This window comes from Pararge aegeria, chromosome 17 (assembly GCF_905163445.1).
Source record: "Pararge aegeria chromosome 17, ilParAegt1.1, whole genome shotgun sequence".
NCBI lineage: Eukaryota > Metazoa > Arthropoda > Insecta > Lepidoptera > Nymphalidae > Pararge > Pararge aegeria.
The window spans coordinates 10,593,498-10,609,289 of NC_053196.1; the positions used below are offsets into that span (position 1 = coordinate 10,593,498).

Consider the following 15,792-nt stretch of genomic DNA (forward strand, 5'->3'; position numbering starts at 1 on the left):
TACGTGTTATATTGTCTACTTTTTATTAGAGGGACTAAGATCTAGTTTGATATAAGATAGCGAAATTGTGCTTATACTAAGCTTTTAGCTACGTGAAAGTTGGTTGCCCTATGACAGTTCACTTTTATGTATATTTGTTATTAAAGTTCTGACTATATCTAAAACAAGTCAAAAATTAAAACAATGTTGAAAATTGAATTATGGGTATGAAATTTTGCATGTCACAATATCGATAAAATTGTAATGCTCAAACGATAATGAATAATTAAGTTATCGCTGACATTGAACGACATTCTCGATAATTAAAATAAAATAATACGAATTTGTATTTAAATTTATAATCAAATCAATAAGTTATTTTAAATATTTCAATTCCATTAAATTTGTGTTTTAAAAATAATGTTTTTCTATATCCGAACAAAACCGAGAACAAATTTAAAAATTGCCTATAAAATATAAGTAGGTGTTTTAAACACCCAATATTGACGTCGCATCAACATAGATACCTAAAGTTATTACTATCCATAAAAGGCTTTATATGAATAGATGGTCACATAACAACGCAGTATGATTTCCAAAATATATTCTCATTTATCTGACATTGCATTTAGATGATCTAAAAAAAAATATCGAATTGTTAGGCAACTTTACAGTTATATCGTTCATTAATCACGATCTGTTAGGAAGACATTCTCATATTTCCAGTCTTCATCAGTCTTTTTTCTAGTTTTGTCGCGTCTCTGATTAAAATTCTGGTAGAAGAAATATTAAAATAATATCGACTGGTTAAAGCGTTACTAGTAAAACACCTGGTCTAATAAAGAATTAATAAATACCCAAATTCCGAGAGAACCCAGGACTCTATTTGAAGAACATAAGGTCTAGCTCGAATTCCAAACATGTTGTTAATAAACCATACCATTTTATTCCGTAGGTATCTATTTAATAGTAGCATTGACATAACGCATCTGCAGTGTAAATTGAGATCCTCGGATGGAACTATCAATGGTATCAATAAATGTAATAACAATAAAAAAAATGTTATTATTGCTGCCAACAATACGAGTATGTCAGCCGCCTACCGTAATGAAGATGTAATGGGGACGCGATAATCCTTTACTGGAAGGGGGTGGCCACTTTTCAAAAGATGTCACACGAATATGACAGATATTTTGACAGTAATGCAACGGACTCAGCTAAGCTTTAAAATAACAATTAGCGCTTTATGAATGGAAATTTTTAATTTAAAGCGTTATGCGACATTTCACATGTGCATGAAATTTTAAATTAGAATTGTCAGTACTTATGATTCTGAGGCAAATTACCTTGCGACCTTCAAAGTCACATTAGCATTTTATAATGCTTATGAGACGTTAAAATTGTTATAATCATAAATAAAGGACCTACTCTACTACGGAGATAATTTTTAAAATTAAAAAGATGCGTGTTATGTGAACTTGAAATAAGATAGAAATAAAAAAAAAAGTTATAGGTATATAAGGACGTGGCAAAAATCAAAAACTTCAGGCATTATTATTCAGTGAGGCTTGTCGTTAATATTATGTAGAGAGTTATTTGACAATTTATCAAACATTCAATACTAAGTAAACTTTTCAATCCGCGGTACACATCAAATATATTACTTGCATCCCGAGAGCAGATGTCGAGCGATAAAACTTTCCACCAGAGGTAAGGCTAGCTTCGTCTAGCTAAGTAGTTATTGGTTTATTTCCAACGGATTATCTGTCAAAAAGATACTATGTTATTTTTCTGTTGGTGATGTTTATGTTTATATAAGATACTACATTTACAAAAAGCAAATAAAAGTAAAGAAAAAAATAACAAACCTGCAATTTAGTTATGAAAATTTAGGCTTAAAATACTTTAAAACATGAATGTAGTTACTCTTTACGCAGTGATGCCCAAAATGAATAAACATCATAAACATATTATACGAGCTCCAACGCTTCGCATCGAAAAATTACCAGCGTTTCATAAAATATTCAAAGCCAATTCCCTTCGTCAGGCTTAAAGCAAACATTGATGGGTAACTCGATTTCATTCACGTACAATACCATAAATATTGCAATAATAATTAGTGGGATCCATTACTTGCCAATTTCGCATCAATTTTGACGCTCCCCGCTCTATAAAATAATGCAAAATGAATGCAAATGTTAAAAAATCATAATTTGATTGACGTCTGCCGATGCGGCCCCAATAAAAGAAACAAGTTTATCTCATGCGATATTCAATCACAGGATGAGTTCCCAGATACTTTAAATAAATAATTTGTTATAACCATAGGGATATTTGAATTATAATTACGCATAGATTAAAAATTCGATATTAAAATGTGGTTACGGCTTTCTTCTTGCCTTCGTTCCAAAGATTCCTTAGGACGTTGGTAAGTTTGAAAATCAAATAAACAGCTTTATAACATTTAATGGCCAAAATAAGTATTCCTTGATCTACTCGTATAATATGTTGAGTTTACGCGAATGAGACGTTCCTGCATCGATGAACGACGTAAATACGAAAAATATTGAGTTGAGATCAAACTTGACAGCTAATAATAATAGTTAAAACTTGTGAGAACGTTTTTCATTTCGACATTTCACCAATTTAAACTAAAAAGGGAAGCTTTATCAACAAATGCCAATGCCAGTTTCAAAAGGAAGAGATGCATTTCAAGAGATTTTGTGACAATTATATTGTATAAAAACCTCGCCAATCAAGTTTTAATTTTTAAATAAGAATTCGGTGACGTCTTCCATTGTTGAAACTTCCGTTACTTTCGTTTTTTTTTGGTAAAAAAGTGTAAATTTTGGTAAGAAAAAAATTGTTGACGGGGGTCACGCCTTAACCAAAATTAAGGTGTATTCGTACGCAACCTTTTATTGCACTTTGACACGAGATGGTCGCATAAAGAATTCATTGATTACCCGGATCCGTTTTTTTCGTTGAAGATTTTATTGAGATATAAAAATTTGTGAAACGGTGGTTAGATAACGTTACCGTGTCTTGGAATTAACAAAGGCGTAACCCCTTCAGTTTAAACAGACATGTGAACATTGGATCGGTTCTATATAATCCTTCACATTTTTCTGGAATTCATACGATTCTACGCACATTGCAGTTTTGCGAAAATAAGGTACGGCATTTTTAAAACATATCTTTAAGCTTATGTAAAATATGATAATTTCATTTGAAACTACAAGGCAACAAGCAACGTACATTATTTTGATACGCCTTTAAATTCTTTTAAGTCAGTCTAAACAAATTCCAGTTTATTGCCGCAAAAACAGTTAAAACATCTGCTTTTCACGACGCAGTTGCGAGGCTCTTATCATGTAAATGATGAAAAAGTGATAGATGTAATTATTCTAGCAAAACAATTTATTTACTGAGCGAACCGTAAAAGTGTCTACATAAGTATAATAGAGAATACGGAAAAGATTTCAACTCTAATAGGGTAAAGAACATCAAAGGCTTTGCGTTCGATGAAACGGAAGTAGTGCGGTCAGCGTTTAGATTTTAGCGACATAATGACGTGCCCGCAATTGGCTCCTTTACCCTGACATCACGTACGAGATCGAGTGACTTGCATTAATATAAAATTTAATGGTTTACTTAAAAAAAAACCAAACCAGAAAGAGCGTGACTATCAGCAGGTAATGTGAATATATCAAGAAACCAATTTTATTTAGATACAAATATTCCAAGCATTTTTGTGAGTACAAATACTAAGATTATTTGCAAGAGCAACCCTTTAAACCAACTTTTTATATTAAGTACCAACGTAATAAATTTTGCCGTACAATTTAAACCCAATATTCAAAGTATGATTTTTATAGATAATATTTTGCCCAAACGAATAATCAAAATGCACTTCTCTTCTTATCTTCGACGAACTAAAAAGGCATCAAACATCAATCGTTCAAAACCATTTTATCTGCTTCAATATTTGAACATCCGAATACACATCTAAGAGCCGGAACTAAACGCCTCACATGATCACAATAGCGCGGTTGGGCTGTATAGTGTAATTTGACACCCACAATATTGTAAGATCTATCAACTATAAACCGATATCACTTGCATAGATACTTTGGCAACATTCAGCAATAAAGCGCATAGTTATATTTTGATATAACTTTTAAAATATTTAAAACTCGACTCTTCTGAAACTTCGTCAATCTCTGAAATAGTTTCCGTGGTAAGATTAAAAATGGTTGACGAGCTGTGAGTTGAGATTGTGAATAATAAACCTTAATCCTCGCGAACGAAGTCGCGGGTATCAGCTAGTACACAATAAAAATTTCGACTTGATCTCAAGCGATGGAAGCGCTTAAAAGAATTTATCTTTAAACAGGCGCCTACGCATCATTCTTACCTACCTCAGGACATCATTCTATTCTTACATTTAGATGCGTCCGGCCTTTTGTAAATGGAGATGATTATTCAAATATTATTATTTGCGATTGCGAATGTTCTTTTTAAATTGTATTTTTTGCTTTAAGTTTTTCTGCTAACTTGACCAGCGCAATATCCTTTCGCGATTACTTAAAATAAAATGTCACAAAGTTTTAATCTATTCTGAATACTTTTATAAAACGACTACGTTGGTAATCAAACAATGTATAACGTGTGCTTTGCACTAATAATTGATAAATGATATCAACTTATTAATACAGTTCTTTGTATTTACCAATAGAATATTTCACTTAAACTACCAATGAAGCTTACGACAATGTTTATAACACAATGTAGAATTGCAAAAGTAATCGGATACTTTCGTACTTTTACCGATCAATTTTAGCGTAATCCAGGAATCGAGACAGACAATTGATTTCCGCTTCCTATGGGCAGATAACGCCACACCCCTTAAATCCGAAACTCGAGTAATTCGGTCGTAAAGATGCCTTTATTCATATTGCAGATGGTTTAGGTATATCTACTAAAATCTTCACACTAGAGTAATCTTATTGAGATAAGTAGATTAGAATAATCTCAAAATTATATCTCCAAATTTTGTGGTCGCAAAATACAATTCACTTATTTGAATCACACGTTATTTGAATTAGTTCTTTAAACCACTCAAAATAACTTTGTCCTCGTAAATTATTACAAGACAACAACACAAAACATATTTGTTGAAACTTAATGAAGTGTAACGCTTAAACGAAAAAAGTTGACTAAAAAACGCAAATGAAAAGAACAGAGCTACTTAAGGGCATCAATAAAGTAAACAGTTTACTACCGACGTTGACATTTGTTCCAAAGCTTCAGTATTAGGTTATTATTTATTAACAAGTCCTCTCATTGATGTTTCTTTTAACCTTAATCGACACTTGACCCTGGTACAAGTGGTTCCTTAGAATCTTTGACACCCCATAAGAAGTTATCCAATTTAACAGACGCAGACAGTCATCAGCATAGCATTCTTGCTTTTTTTAACTACTCTTAAAAACCACGTAAATTTTAGCAATATTTTAATTAAAAAAGGCTTGGAACAGATATACAGAGGTGTAGTGTTGCACCGCTTGTAACCTAGACAAAAAAAAATTATTCAATTCCAATATTATGAATGCGAAAAATTGTATTTTTGTTTATGGTTTGTTTGCTACCTATGTTCGGTTTTACTGCACCGGTCTTGACAAAATTTGCGATACAGATAACTTCTGTCTTTATACATAGGATACGTTTTTAGTCCACAAAAAGTAAACGAAATCGCTAGCCACAGATAGTCACATATATAATCAACTGTGGAAGAGCATGCAATTTACATGGAATATCGGATAGAAACCATGTTAGCAGTTTCAGATACAGGCTACTGCTTGCAGGAGAAAATGTGGTTTAGGTATAGCTTAGGTGTTAAAAACAACTTACCGCCCATGCATATCTTCTGTCGTAAGGCTGCCCGACCCATTTACCATTAAAAGGTCCATACTTAGTTCCACAAGAGATGTTGGCTCTACAAAACACACCGCCAGACTTGAGTATTAATTCGCTTGGCAAACTCAACTCAGACTTCTCATTTTCATCATTGAACTCCTCGTTTCTATCTGGACTTTTCGATTCTAGGAACCTTTGATTAGGTAAATCCAGAGGCCTCGGTAGATAGCTGCGCGTGTAGTCGTAACTCGAGAGATATGTGTCGTTTAAGCCGAAGTCCAAAGCATTGTAGTACTCTTTCATATCAGTGCCAGGTGCCATCGCCTCTTGCTTGATGTGGACTAAGGTGGGAGCGGATTCTGATGCTGCGGAGTCTGTCGGGCTTGGTGGAGGACTGCCAGACTCCTGACTGTCTGCCGCTGTTGAAAAAAAAACTAAGTTAATTATAAGACTAACTTAATAGTGATATAGGACGGACCAAGCAAATGACCCAACTGATGGTAAATGGAAGAAAACAAAGCTTCACACACTTCACAGGGTATGCGACACGTAAAGTGCTCCCTGTTTCCATTAATCTGATGCGTAGGTTTAAGTCTCATACGCCTGTAATCACATCGGCAACCAAGAGAGACTTCCTGCTTGGCGGCCAAAATAAGCATGGAGTTAGTACTTCCTCGGAAGAGCATATTATTACAAAAACTTCTAATACTATAGAATCTGGTACTACTACTTATGGTTTGCCTTAATTATTAGGATCTATTGTCTAGAATTGTATTAGTTAGTAAACCAAGCAACGCCTGTGCCTTGACAACGCGAACCTGTCTTATATCAGACGTAAATAAAAAAATGATGGAATGCAAGATGGTGATCGCATTATGCCTGGTTTCCGCCCGCCACAAAGAGCTTCCGCTTGTCTCTTGTCTCTCAGAGCATCCCTCCGAAATGCAAATCAACATGAAGATATGCCTTTGTTTTTTATTTTCATCTTTTTGCGTCTGTAGCGATTATTAGCTAAATATATAAATATGCGAGTTTTGTTGATATACTCTATGTCAGTCTATTCTTCAAGCATTTTAGTTGCTTTTTTAAAGCTTAAGCTTTGACCGTGGTTTGAGGTAGAATATTGGAAATTGCTTACACAGTTACATAACAACGTAATTTCAATAAAGTTCTGGATATCACACCTGAACAGTGTCGCTTACAACAAAGAAAATAACCAGTAGAGCTAATAATTTTCAAGCTTTTTTTTTTTATGCAAGCCTTTGTGTTATAATAGGATTATCCTTCTAGCTTACTTAAAATAAAAATTGTGGCTTATTCAAGAACTCAGTGCTAAAAGACAATGTACCTTTAAATTAATAAGATATTTATGATATATAGGATTCTTAAGATGATAATCGTTATCATCATCCTACTAATACGAATACGTAGTAAATATTTAATGCGAAAGAGTAAAATTTCAACTCTAAACTCGTAACTAACCTTATTTTTTGCGAGAGAAAAGTTGACTATAATAGAAAGCTATCTATTTTTACGGTTACTATATGATTTATTAATCCATTACCAACAGTAAAGTAGAAAGACAAACTGCTAACAGCAGTGTTTAGTGAAGGAAACAAATTCATTACTGAGCGACGCGACGCAACGCGTGTCATCAATAAACTACAACCCCCAGGCAAATACAGCTGAAAGAGGCACTCCATAAATCATAACCACCCCATTACTACTAATATACTTGTTAAAACAACCCCTCTATCTTGTCCATACGTTCTTCAGCACGTGGCGATTAAAAAAAGGACTATGTTAGAGTTTAAAAACCTCTTATCTAACTTTTAATGTTCTACTCTAAAAAGATAATCTGGCAATCAGAAGGTACAACTCAAAAAGGCAGAAGACATATAATTTTTAAAATCATATTTTTAAAATTTCATACCTAATTATCCCACGCCTCTATAGTATGGCTTCTATGGTAGTACCGCCAATGTATGCAGATGATATAAAATGAAGAAAATCTCCAGTACGAGTTATAAATACTTTAGGGTAGGCTTTTTATAACTCTGACAACGCCTATCCTTAAGTATCATCTGCATTATGCAGTGTCGGTACTACCATAGAAGCCGAAAAGCCGGGCTTGCGTTACATTAAATATCTTTTAAAATTTGCTCCACTATTCCGAAATGTTTGTTATTTAGCACACCAAGAAAAGAGACTTAGAGATCATGACGAGTTAAATTTATCCTTTAGGTAATTGGGCCTACTCAAATTCAAGACCGCCACTGTCTGCATACCCTGTTATCCAAAGATTACTTAGTCGCAAGTCTGAAAAAGTTATTCACTTTAGTTAACGACTATTATAACAATTAATTGATAATAATTAATTGATAAGGATGGCTTTACGTGCTCTCCGAAGCACGAGGACTGGCACCGCAAACTTCCTAACTCCAGGCTGGTACCGATTTTTTTTATGTAGTTTGGCCAGTGAAAAACGTCCAAATATGTACTAAAACGACCATTCTTAATTTACGGAATTATAAAGATTATAAAGTTCTTGTCTCGCCTTTAAATTCCCATCACCAAAAATACTATTTAGAGTGCGGGACACTCTATATGAATCCAACTTGCTCTACACCGGTTTTTTAATATTTTTGCAACAATACATTCGAACGGAGAATGAAATTCTATTTTCTATTCTAAATGAATGAACTTACCGCGGAACCATCTTACACTCAGAATAAGTGTCTGTGCTCAGACTATATATTATAGCAAGATAAGCGTATTGTTTTTTTTTTAATTTGTGGACTCCGCAAATAATGCCTACTTCTAACCAACATACTCGGAGATCGGACGGTTAATGTCATAACTCTTCGTTCGCTTTGTATTCAAGCAAGTAGCAATCCCCTATTTTGTCCACAGAATAGATAATAGGTACTACGTATAGCGCGTTATGCCACGTGGCAGTAAAAAAAAACATAATTAGACGCTCGATAGACCTCTAACACAATGAGATTACATGAGGAATGATAACTGCTTAGCATTACAAAAGTGCAGTTCCGACAATGCGCAGGATGTGCGTGAACGTGTCTAAAGAATCCCTTTTTTTAATCAAACCACCATTGCGTTCCATACTGTGGTTCCTTAACTCGGTTGCTATGCCATTTCACCTGTCGCAATTGATTTATAATTTCATATAAATAAAAGCTTTTTTTAAGCTAACCTACTAAAGCTTTTTTACTGCATTCCGCCAACTTCAGCTGTTTTAATTTCTTGCTCTCTCTTTGAACAGAATATTGACCCCTTCAACTAGCAGTTAATAATAAGAGTCTAAAATCTAGAGGGGTTGTAAGATATAGTTCTATACAAGAGCGCTTTAAAAAGCTCTAAAAGCTCGTGTTATATCTATTTTTTTTGCAAAATTACACGTTCAAATCAATCTATTTTTTACCATTTTCATATTAGATTTTTTTATTTGATATAAAATTTAATGTCTGTAATACATAAATCAAAGAACAATATTTATTTTAAATTTTAATAAAACCTTTAGCGTAGGAAGTAAAAAAAAATTATATCTGGCTGGACAGAAAGGGCGTCGTAAAAAATGTATTCGAATTTCAAATTCAAATTAGCAATCGGCATCGCGTAGATCGTTTGGAGTTTTGCGAGCGTTGGCTTCGTGCACGGACAATGCGGAGGAGTCGTCGTTAAATCTCCGGTTTCCGCAGAAACTGGCGACGGATTTAAAATGAGAACAAGAAGTAAGAACAGGACATGGTATAGAGACATTTCACGATGTTAATAAGGAAGGTTGAAAACGCATTACTAAAATCCTTCGTTTAATAAATGTCGGTGAATAGAAAACAGCTGTTTTGTTAATTTAGTTCTTAGCATATTTGACCTTGGCTCATGTAGTCCTGAGTTCGACTTCTGGGATAGACTAAAATAGTTAGATTATTAAAATACGAAAACTTTGAGCACCAGCCCGCAATTTTTTTTTCGCCAGTCAGAAATTTAAACGACAAACGACACTAAATTAAATTGCTGTAGGTACTAAACTAAAATAAAAGTTCAACGTTTTCGACCCATGTTTGAATCGAAGCATATTCAGTGATAACATTTGGTCATAAAAGGGATGCACTAATTCTTAACTATGATAAAAAAGATATTCGTCTGCTAAAGAAAATTAGTATTTTAAAACAGAACAGACTATGTCCGAGGACCTCACGGCAAGTCGATTTCACGTGTTAGTTACGGGCACTGACAATAACCCCAACTTACCGCCTCTGTCACAAAGTTCACAGGCCGAACATCATAAAATTATTAACTCAATACCACAATGACACTCATTATAATAAACAAGAACCTTTATTCACTGGTAATAAGGGCCAAAATGGCGTATATATATTGGAAATTTAAGCAGGCGTGCAAACTGCATGCCTCATCGGACATACATTTGCAAAATAGGTATTCATTTGAGTTTTGACGACCGAGAGCGTTTCGTTGAAAGCGAAACTTTCTAATAATAAAATATCTAATTGTCGCCCTTGAATGTTTAGGTTTACGGTGTTTATTCATAAAAGTTTATAGATATATACGAACTATTTTAGCTGATTGCCTAAATCAACCTAATATATATTTGTTGATAGCAATTATTAAAAAAAACGTCCGCGTCATAAACAAGAACTGTTTTTTTTTACTTTTAAATGGCAGCATACTCTTTCATCTCTAGATACACAAACTTATCGAAATGAAACTTTAGTAAATATATAAATATTTTAATAGATAATATTGCAATTTATATGTATAGGTATATAAGATGATAAGATAAGATAGTTGTGCCACTCGGGAAAAAAAATATTCCTTGATTTTTTTAACGCAAAACGCTTGTCTTGTGTTCTACACAAACCAAGTTTCAATAAGATCTGGCTATAAGAACTTTTTATGTTGAATATTATATTTTAGATATAACTCTATATATATATATATATATTATATTTCCCTATTTGCATCACGCGTGAAGTTATAACGATGCGCTCTATATTACATCTTCAATATTCATTATAATCCTTAACGTATCCCTGACCAGAACAGTAAAGGCAATAAAGCCATATTATAACTGGGCACCTGAGAACCACAATTGGGTTGAAAACTTTCGCATCTTCATGATTTAAACAAACCCTTAACGACTTAAGCTGTATCTAATAAGAAATACAAACAATCTTCAGAGAACGGGCGGCGCCCGCCAAACGCTGGCACCTCCATTTTGCCACAGATAAAATGCGAAGATTACAGTCTGTCATATTTTTGGGTCCTTTCCGAGGTTGTTTCGCACACCCTTAACAGAATTAGATAGCGCTGGATTGACTTAACAAAAACTTAAAACACGTTTAGAGGTTTATGGTGGTGTTTGTTGTTTTAATTTATACCTGATAACATTTATTTCATCATCATCTATATATATATATATATATAACAAGTTAAACAAATTGTATATATATTTATATATATATATATATATATATATATATGTATGTATATACTATTATTTTCTTCACCGTTGAAGCAAGTGTTATTTTAATAGCTTAAAACGCGATTAACTTAGAAAAGTTAGAGGTGCGTGCCGGGATTCGAACTCTCGCCACCGAAGTTAAAGTCGAAGTCCTACCCACTGGGCTATCACCGCGCTATTTATTTAACGATAAGACGATGTTTATTTAAATATAAAAACTTTTGTTGCTTCTTATTTCTTAAGTTTGTTACCAAAATCCAAAGTTAGGTTAGGTTAGAACATAAATATAACAAATTGCGCCTATCCAAAGATTACGGATTAATATTAGATTGATTCTTGATATTCGATGTTTTCATATTATCTTATGACATATTTAAAACACCAGCAGTTCCCTGCGACTTCTTCCACATTCAACTTTTAATATAGTTAAGTAGTAATAAGTTACCTTGGCCAACGAATTAGTTTGGACATCCAATGCTGCAAGCATCTTAGGAACTGTGCTTAGCTGCGGTGGTTTTAAAGACGTTTTAGACTTTATTTAGTTTTAAATAGTTAATTTTAGGTTATATTTATAAAACAATTATTTTAAAGAATATAAATAAATTTTTAGATATGTTATATAGTTAAGTTAATTGTATTATTACAAACTTTGATCCGCTATTCTATACCTTTACCATACTTAGCAGTAGTAGAGCTGTTTTTGATAGAGCTCATCTGGGAAAGTAGGTACTGCCGCTATGCTTATTTCTGCCGCCGAGCAGCATTTGATGCAATGCTGTGTTCCGGTCTCAAGAGCGTAGTTGCCAGTGTAATAACTGGCATATGAGGCTTAACACTCACGCCTCAGGATGAAGGACACTGAACTGTTTCTGGACGTGTTCCTTACATGGCCTGCCCAGTGTTGCTCTGTTTATTCTATGGTTCTCCACTTACCATCAGGTGAGCCATCTGCTTGGTATGTCTAATGTTACTTTTAAAAAAACACCTACAATATAACCAGCAGCATTGGGCCAACGGTAGATGAAGTATCATTAATAAATAAAGAAGAAATAATTTGAACGTTAGAAGCAAAAATACACTTGCGGTGCACAACACTAGACTACACAAAATAAGCAAATTAATTTAAAGGAAGTTGTATACAGTTATACATAACGTATAAATAAATTATCGGTTGATATCTTTGGGATGTCTCTAAAAAGTTCAAAGTTTGTATTAAGCGAAAGCTTATAGAAAAGTATAGTATAGAGGAACATAAACGATAATAAAGCTTGGGTGTGAACTATCTCTCTAACCAGGTTGCTTCTTAAATATTTTCAAATGACAATGTTAGATAGTGATAACAAAAATAACACCCGGCTCAGTTTGTTGTGGGCTTCTTCATTGACCCAGGCGAATTTGGAACCCTCGTAGCTTTTGTTTTAAATTTACGAACAGTTATCGCCATCATTACTCACTACTATACAAATATTGTATGTAATCAACGCATCAAAAGTGCTATCAATGTGCCTATTTGAATAAAGAATTATTTGACTTTGACTTTGACTTTTAGGTGGCTCATAGAGATCGTAGTTTCATTGAGTGTAACCTATACCTTTGCTCAAGAACTAGGCTACCAAACGCATTAGAGATTAGTCAAATACGAACGGAACTTCACGCGGTAAAATAAATAAACAGTTAAACAAATTGTTGTGCTTTTTATAAATCCCTATCCCTACTATACATTTATAATATACTAGCTGTTGCCCGCGACTTCGTCTGCGTTTGATTTTGTTTTTAAAGTATTCAGTATCGCTAAGCCTTAAATGAGTATATACATATAACATGTGACTGTCAATTAATTATAGACAAATAATTTGCAATAAAATAAAATTGTGACTTTACTTAAAGATCTAAGCTATCCTATCTCTTAAGTTGGACCAGACTGCTTACGGTGTGCCAATTTAATTTAAAATCGGTTCAGTAGTTTAGGAGTCCATCGCTGACAAACATCGTGACAGGAGATTTATATATATTAAGATAAATGTCAATGTAAGTTTCTTTGTTACGCTTTCACGCAAAAACTACTGAACCAATCCTCATGAAACTTTGTACACATATTTTTGGAAGTGTTAGAAGTAATATAGAATACTTTTTTATTCCGATATTAAGCTCGGTTCCTTTGGGAGAGGGGATGAAAGTGTTTGATGATTTTACACCATAACTCCGACAAATTATAACCGATTTAAATAATTATTTTTGTACTAAATAGGTTATAATATGAGTTTAATTTTGTCCAAATTTTGTGTAGATCAGATGAATGTGGTTGAAGATAGAGGACAGAACTCCTCAGCAGACAGCAGCAAACCCCTCATTTAAGGAACTCTTTTAATACCTTTCACCTATTAGAGATAAGGGCTGTGGCCCGCAATGTGACATTAATATAACAACTTCATAATGATGATGCTTGTCACTAAAAAAATATCTCCTTTAAGTAATATCTACCTAGAGATAATCTTATTAATACGTTTTTTACCATTACGTTTTCAGACTTAAAACTTAAGTATGATTTACAAATGTATAGATTAATGTGAAAAAGGCTTTATATACGCAACTCTGTGGGCCTTGTATCTTATAGCGAGTGTAGAGTTAAGATCCACTATTCTACTTTAATGTGGGTTGGCGGGGTTAGGTAACGAAATTTAAAATAAAAACAATTATTATTGGGGTTTGTTTATAATGGTTGGGCCGACGGCTTAATGTGCTATCTAGTATGTCCTAGCTAGTTTACTTAAGTGTCGAAGTTGAATAAAGTTTATTATTATTATTATTACTATTAGGTATACTAGCGGACCCGCGCGACTTCGTCCGCGAATGAGTCGACTTAAAAATATAGTCGTATGTCCAATATCAATGATTCTTAGATTCCAATATAAATAATTCCTAGCTAGATCGATTTATCGCCCCCTGTTGAAACCCCCTGTACCTATTCTAAATTTCAAGAAAATCGTTGGAGCCGATTCCGAGATTCCAATTATATATAGGTATACAAGAATTTCTCGTTTAAAGATATAAGATATCGAGATTTACTCTCACGCCCGAGTACAAAATAAATATATAAATACAGTCAATTATTATTATTTTTATTATCTTAGACCAATAGGTAAGATAAAAGTCAAAATAAAATCTCCTGTGGTAAGATTACCGAGTTTGATAGGTATGTTTTTCACTAACTACACTGTGCAGACTCTACGTCAAAGACAAGCCAAAGTCACCTAGGTAGCCACACGGTATATATATATTTTTTACCAATGTATACATTGGTAAAAAATATGTGTATAATTTTTATTTTAAAATAATACGGTTTATTTTTCATAAACGGAGCAAAAACGCATTTTTTTCAGATCTTTTGGAGCTGAACTCTAAATGAGGTGCCATCTTTTGTTCACACTTTTGTAAATAACCCCCCATATCCTCGTATTTCAAATGCAATTTTCATAGCTAACCAAAAACTTTACGTTTTGATAAGTTCCTACAAAAAAAACGGCCTTAGACATTAATTTAAATAATTAAAATTATTTAGTTAGGTACCGAATATATTTAGTAAGGATAATGGCAATATATAAACTCTACTATTAATATAATGTTGAATGGTATCCTTAGCAATACTTCGCTTTGCGAAGCTAAAAATAATTTATCTAAAATAATATTTGATCTCCAACCCACTTTAAAACAGGGTGGTGGGTTTAAGCTCTTTAAATACTTTTCTAGTATGATGTGACATTAAAAAAACAACCTCATAATGATGATGCTACTCACTAAAAAAATATATCCTTTAAGTAATATCTACCTAGATTATAATTAAATTCGATTATTAATTAGATTATTGCTTTATCATAATAGAAATCTGTTCAACTAGATAATTTAATTATTATATTTCCTTTTACCATACGAGGACACATTATTTGTTTATTAATATTAGATAATAAAATAAAATATCTTATCTCCGAAGTTAGATTAACGATTCCTCATTAACAATAAAATCTGATATAAAAAATAAACAAATAGTTCTGCCAAGCTTACCGGACATCTTCATTTTCAAATATCAAGCAATTTTCTTACAGCATTCTAGATTGTCTATAGGTCCATGAACACAACGGATAGTTTCCATAAACTATTTGAATTAATTAAAGTCACTGTTAATTTTATAATTAAAACATATTTTTCTTTATAGCGGCAATAAATGAGTATTTAATAGTTACTCAATCAAAAATCACCTAAGAACACACAGAACACAATTAAAATTAAAAAAAAACTCATAAGTTCACGATTCGAATAAGGAATTGTCTTTAGTGATGTGTACACATGTAACGTCTGGTACGCACGATTTGAACGATTCGACGTCGATAGTGCAG

General features: G+C 33.1%; 1 protein-coding gene across 2 annotated transcripts in view; it reads right to left on the minus strand.

The window, feature by feature from the left end:
• The window catches only part of LOC120630951 (histone-lysine N-methyltransferase PRDM16-like), a 56,069-nt gene extending 40,527 nt beyond the window's left edge, over positions 1-15,542 (minus strand). For both annotated transcript variants that reach the window (XM_039900320.1, XM_039900319.1), the window contains exons 1-2: positions 15,461-15,542; positions 5,893-6,317 (exon numbers count right to left, since the gene is read on the minus strand). In XM_039900320.1, the coding sequence (XP_039756254.1) occupies positions 5,893-6,317; positions 15,461-15,473 (438 nt within the window). In that variant the 5' untranslated portion in view covers positions 15,474-15,542. The remainder of the gene's footprint in view (positions 1-5,892; positions 6,318-15,460) is intronic.
• Between the last annotated feature and the right edge of the window lie 250 nt (positions 15,543-15,792).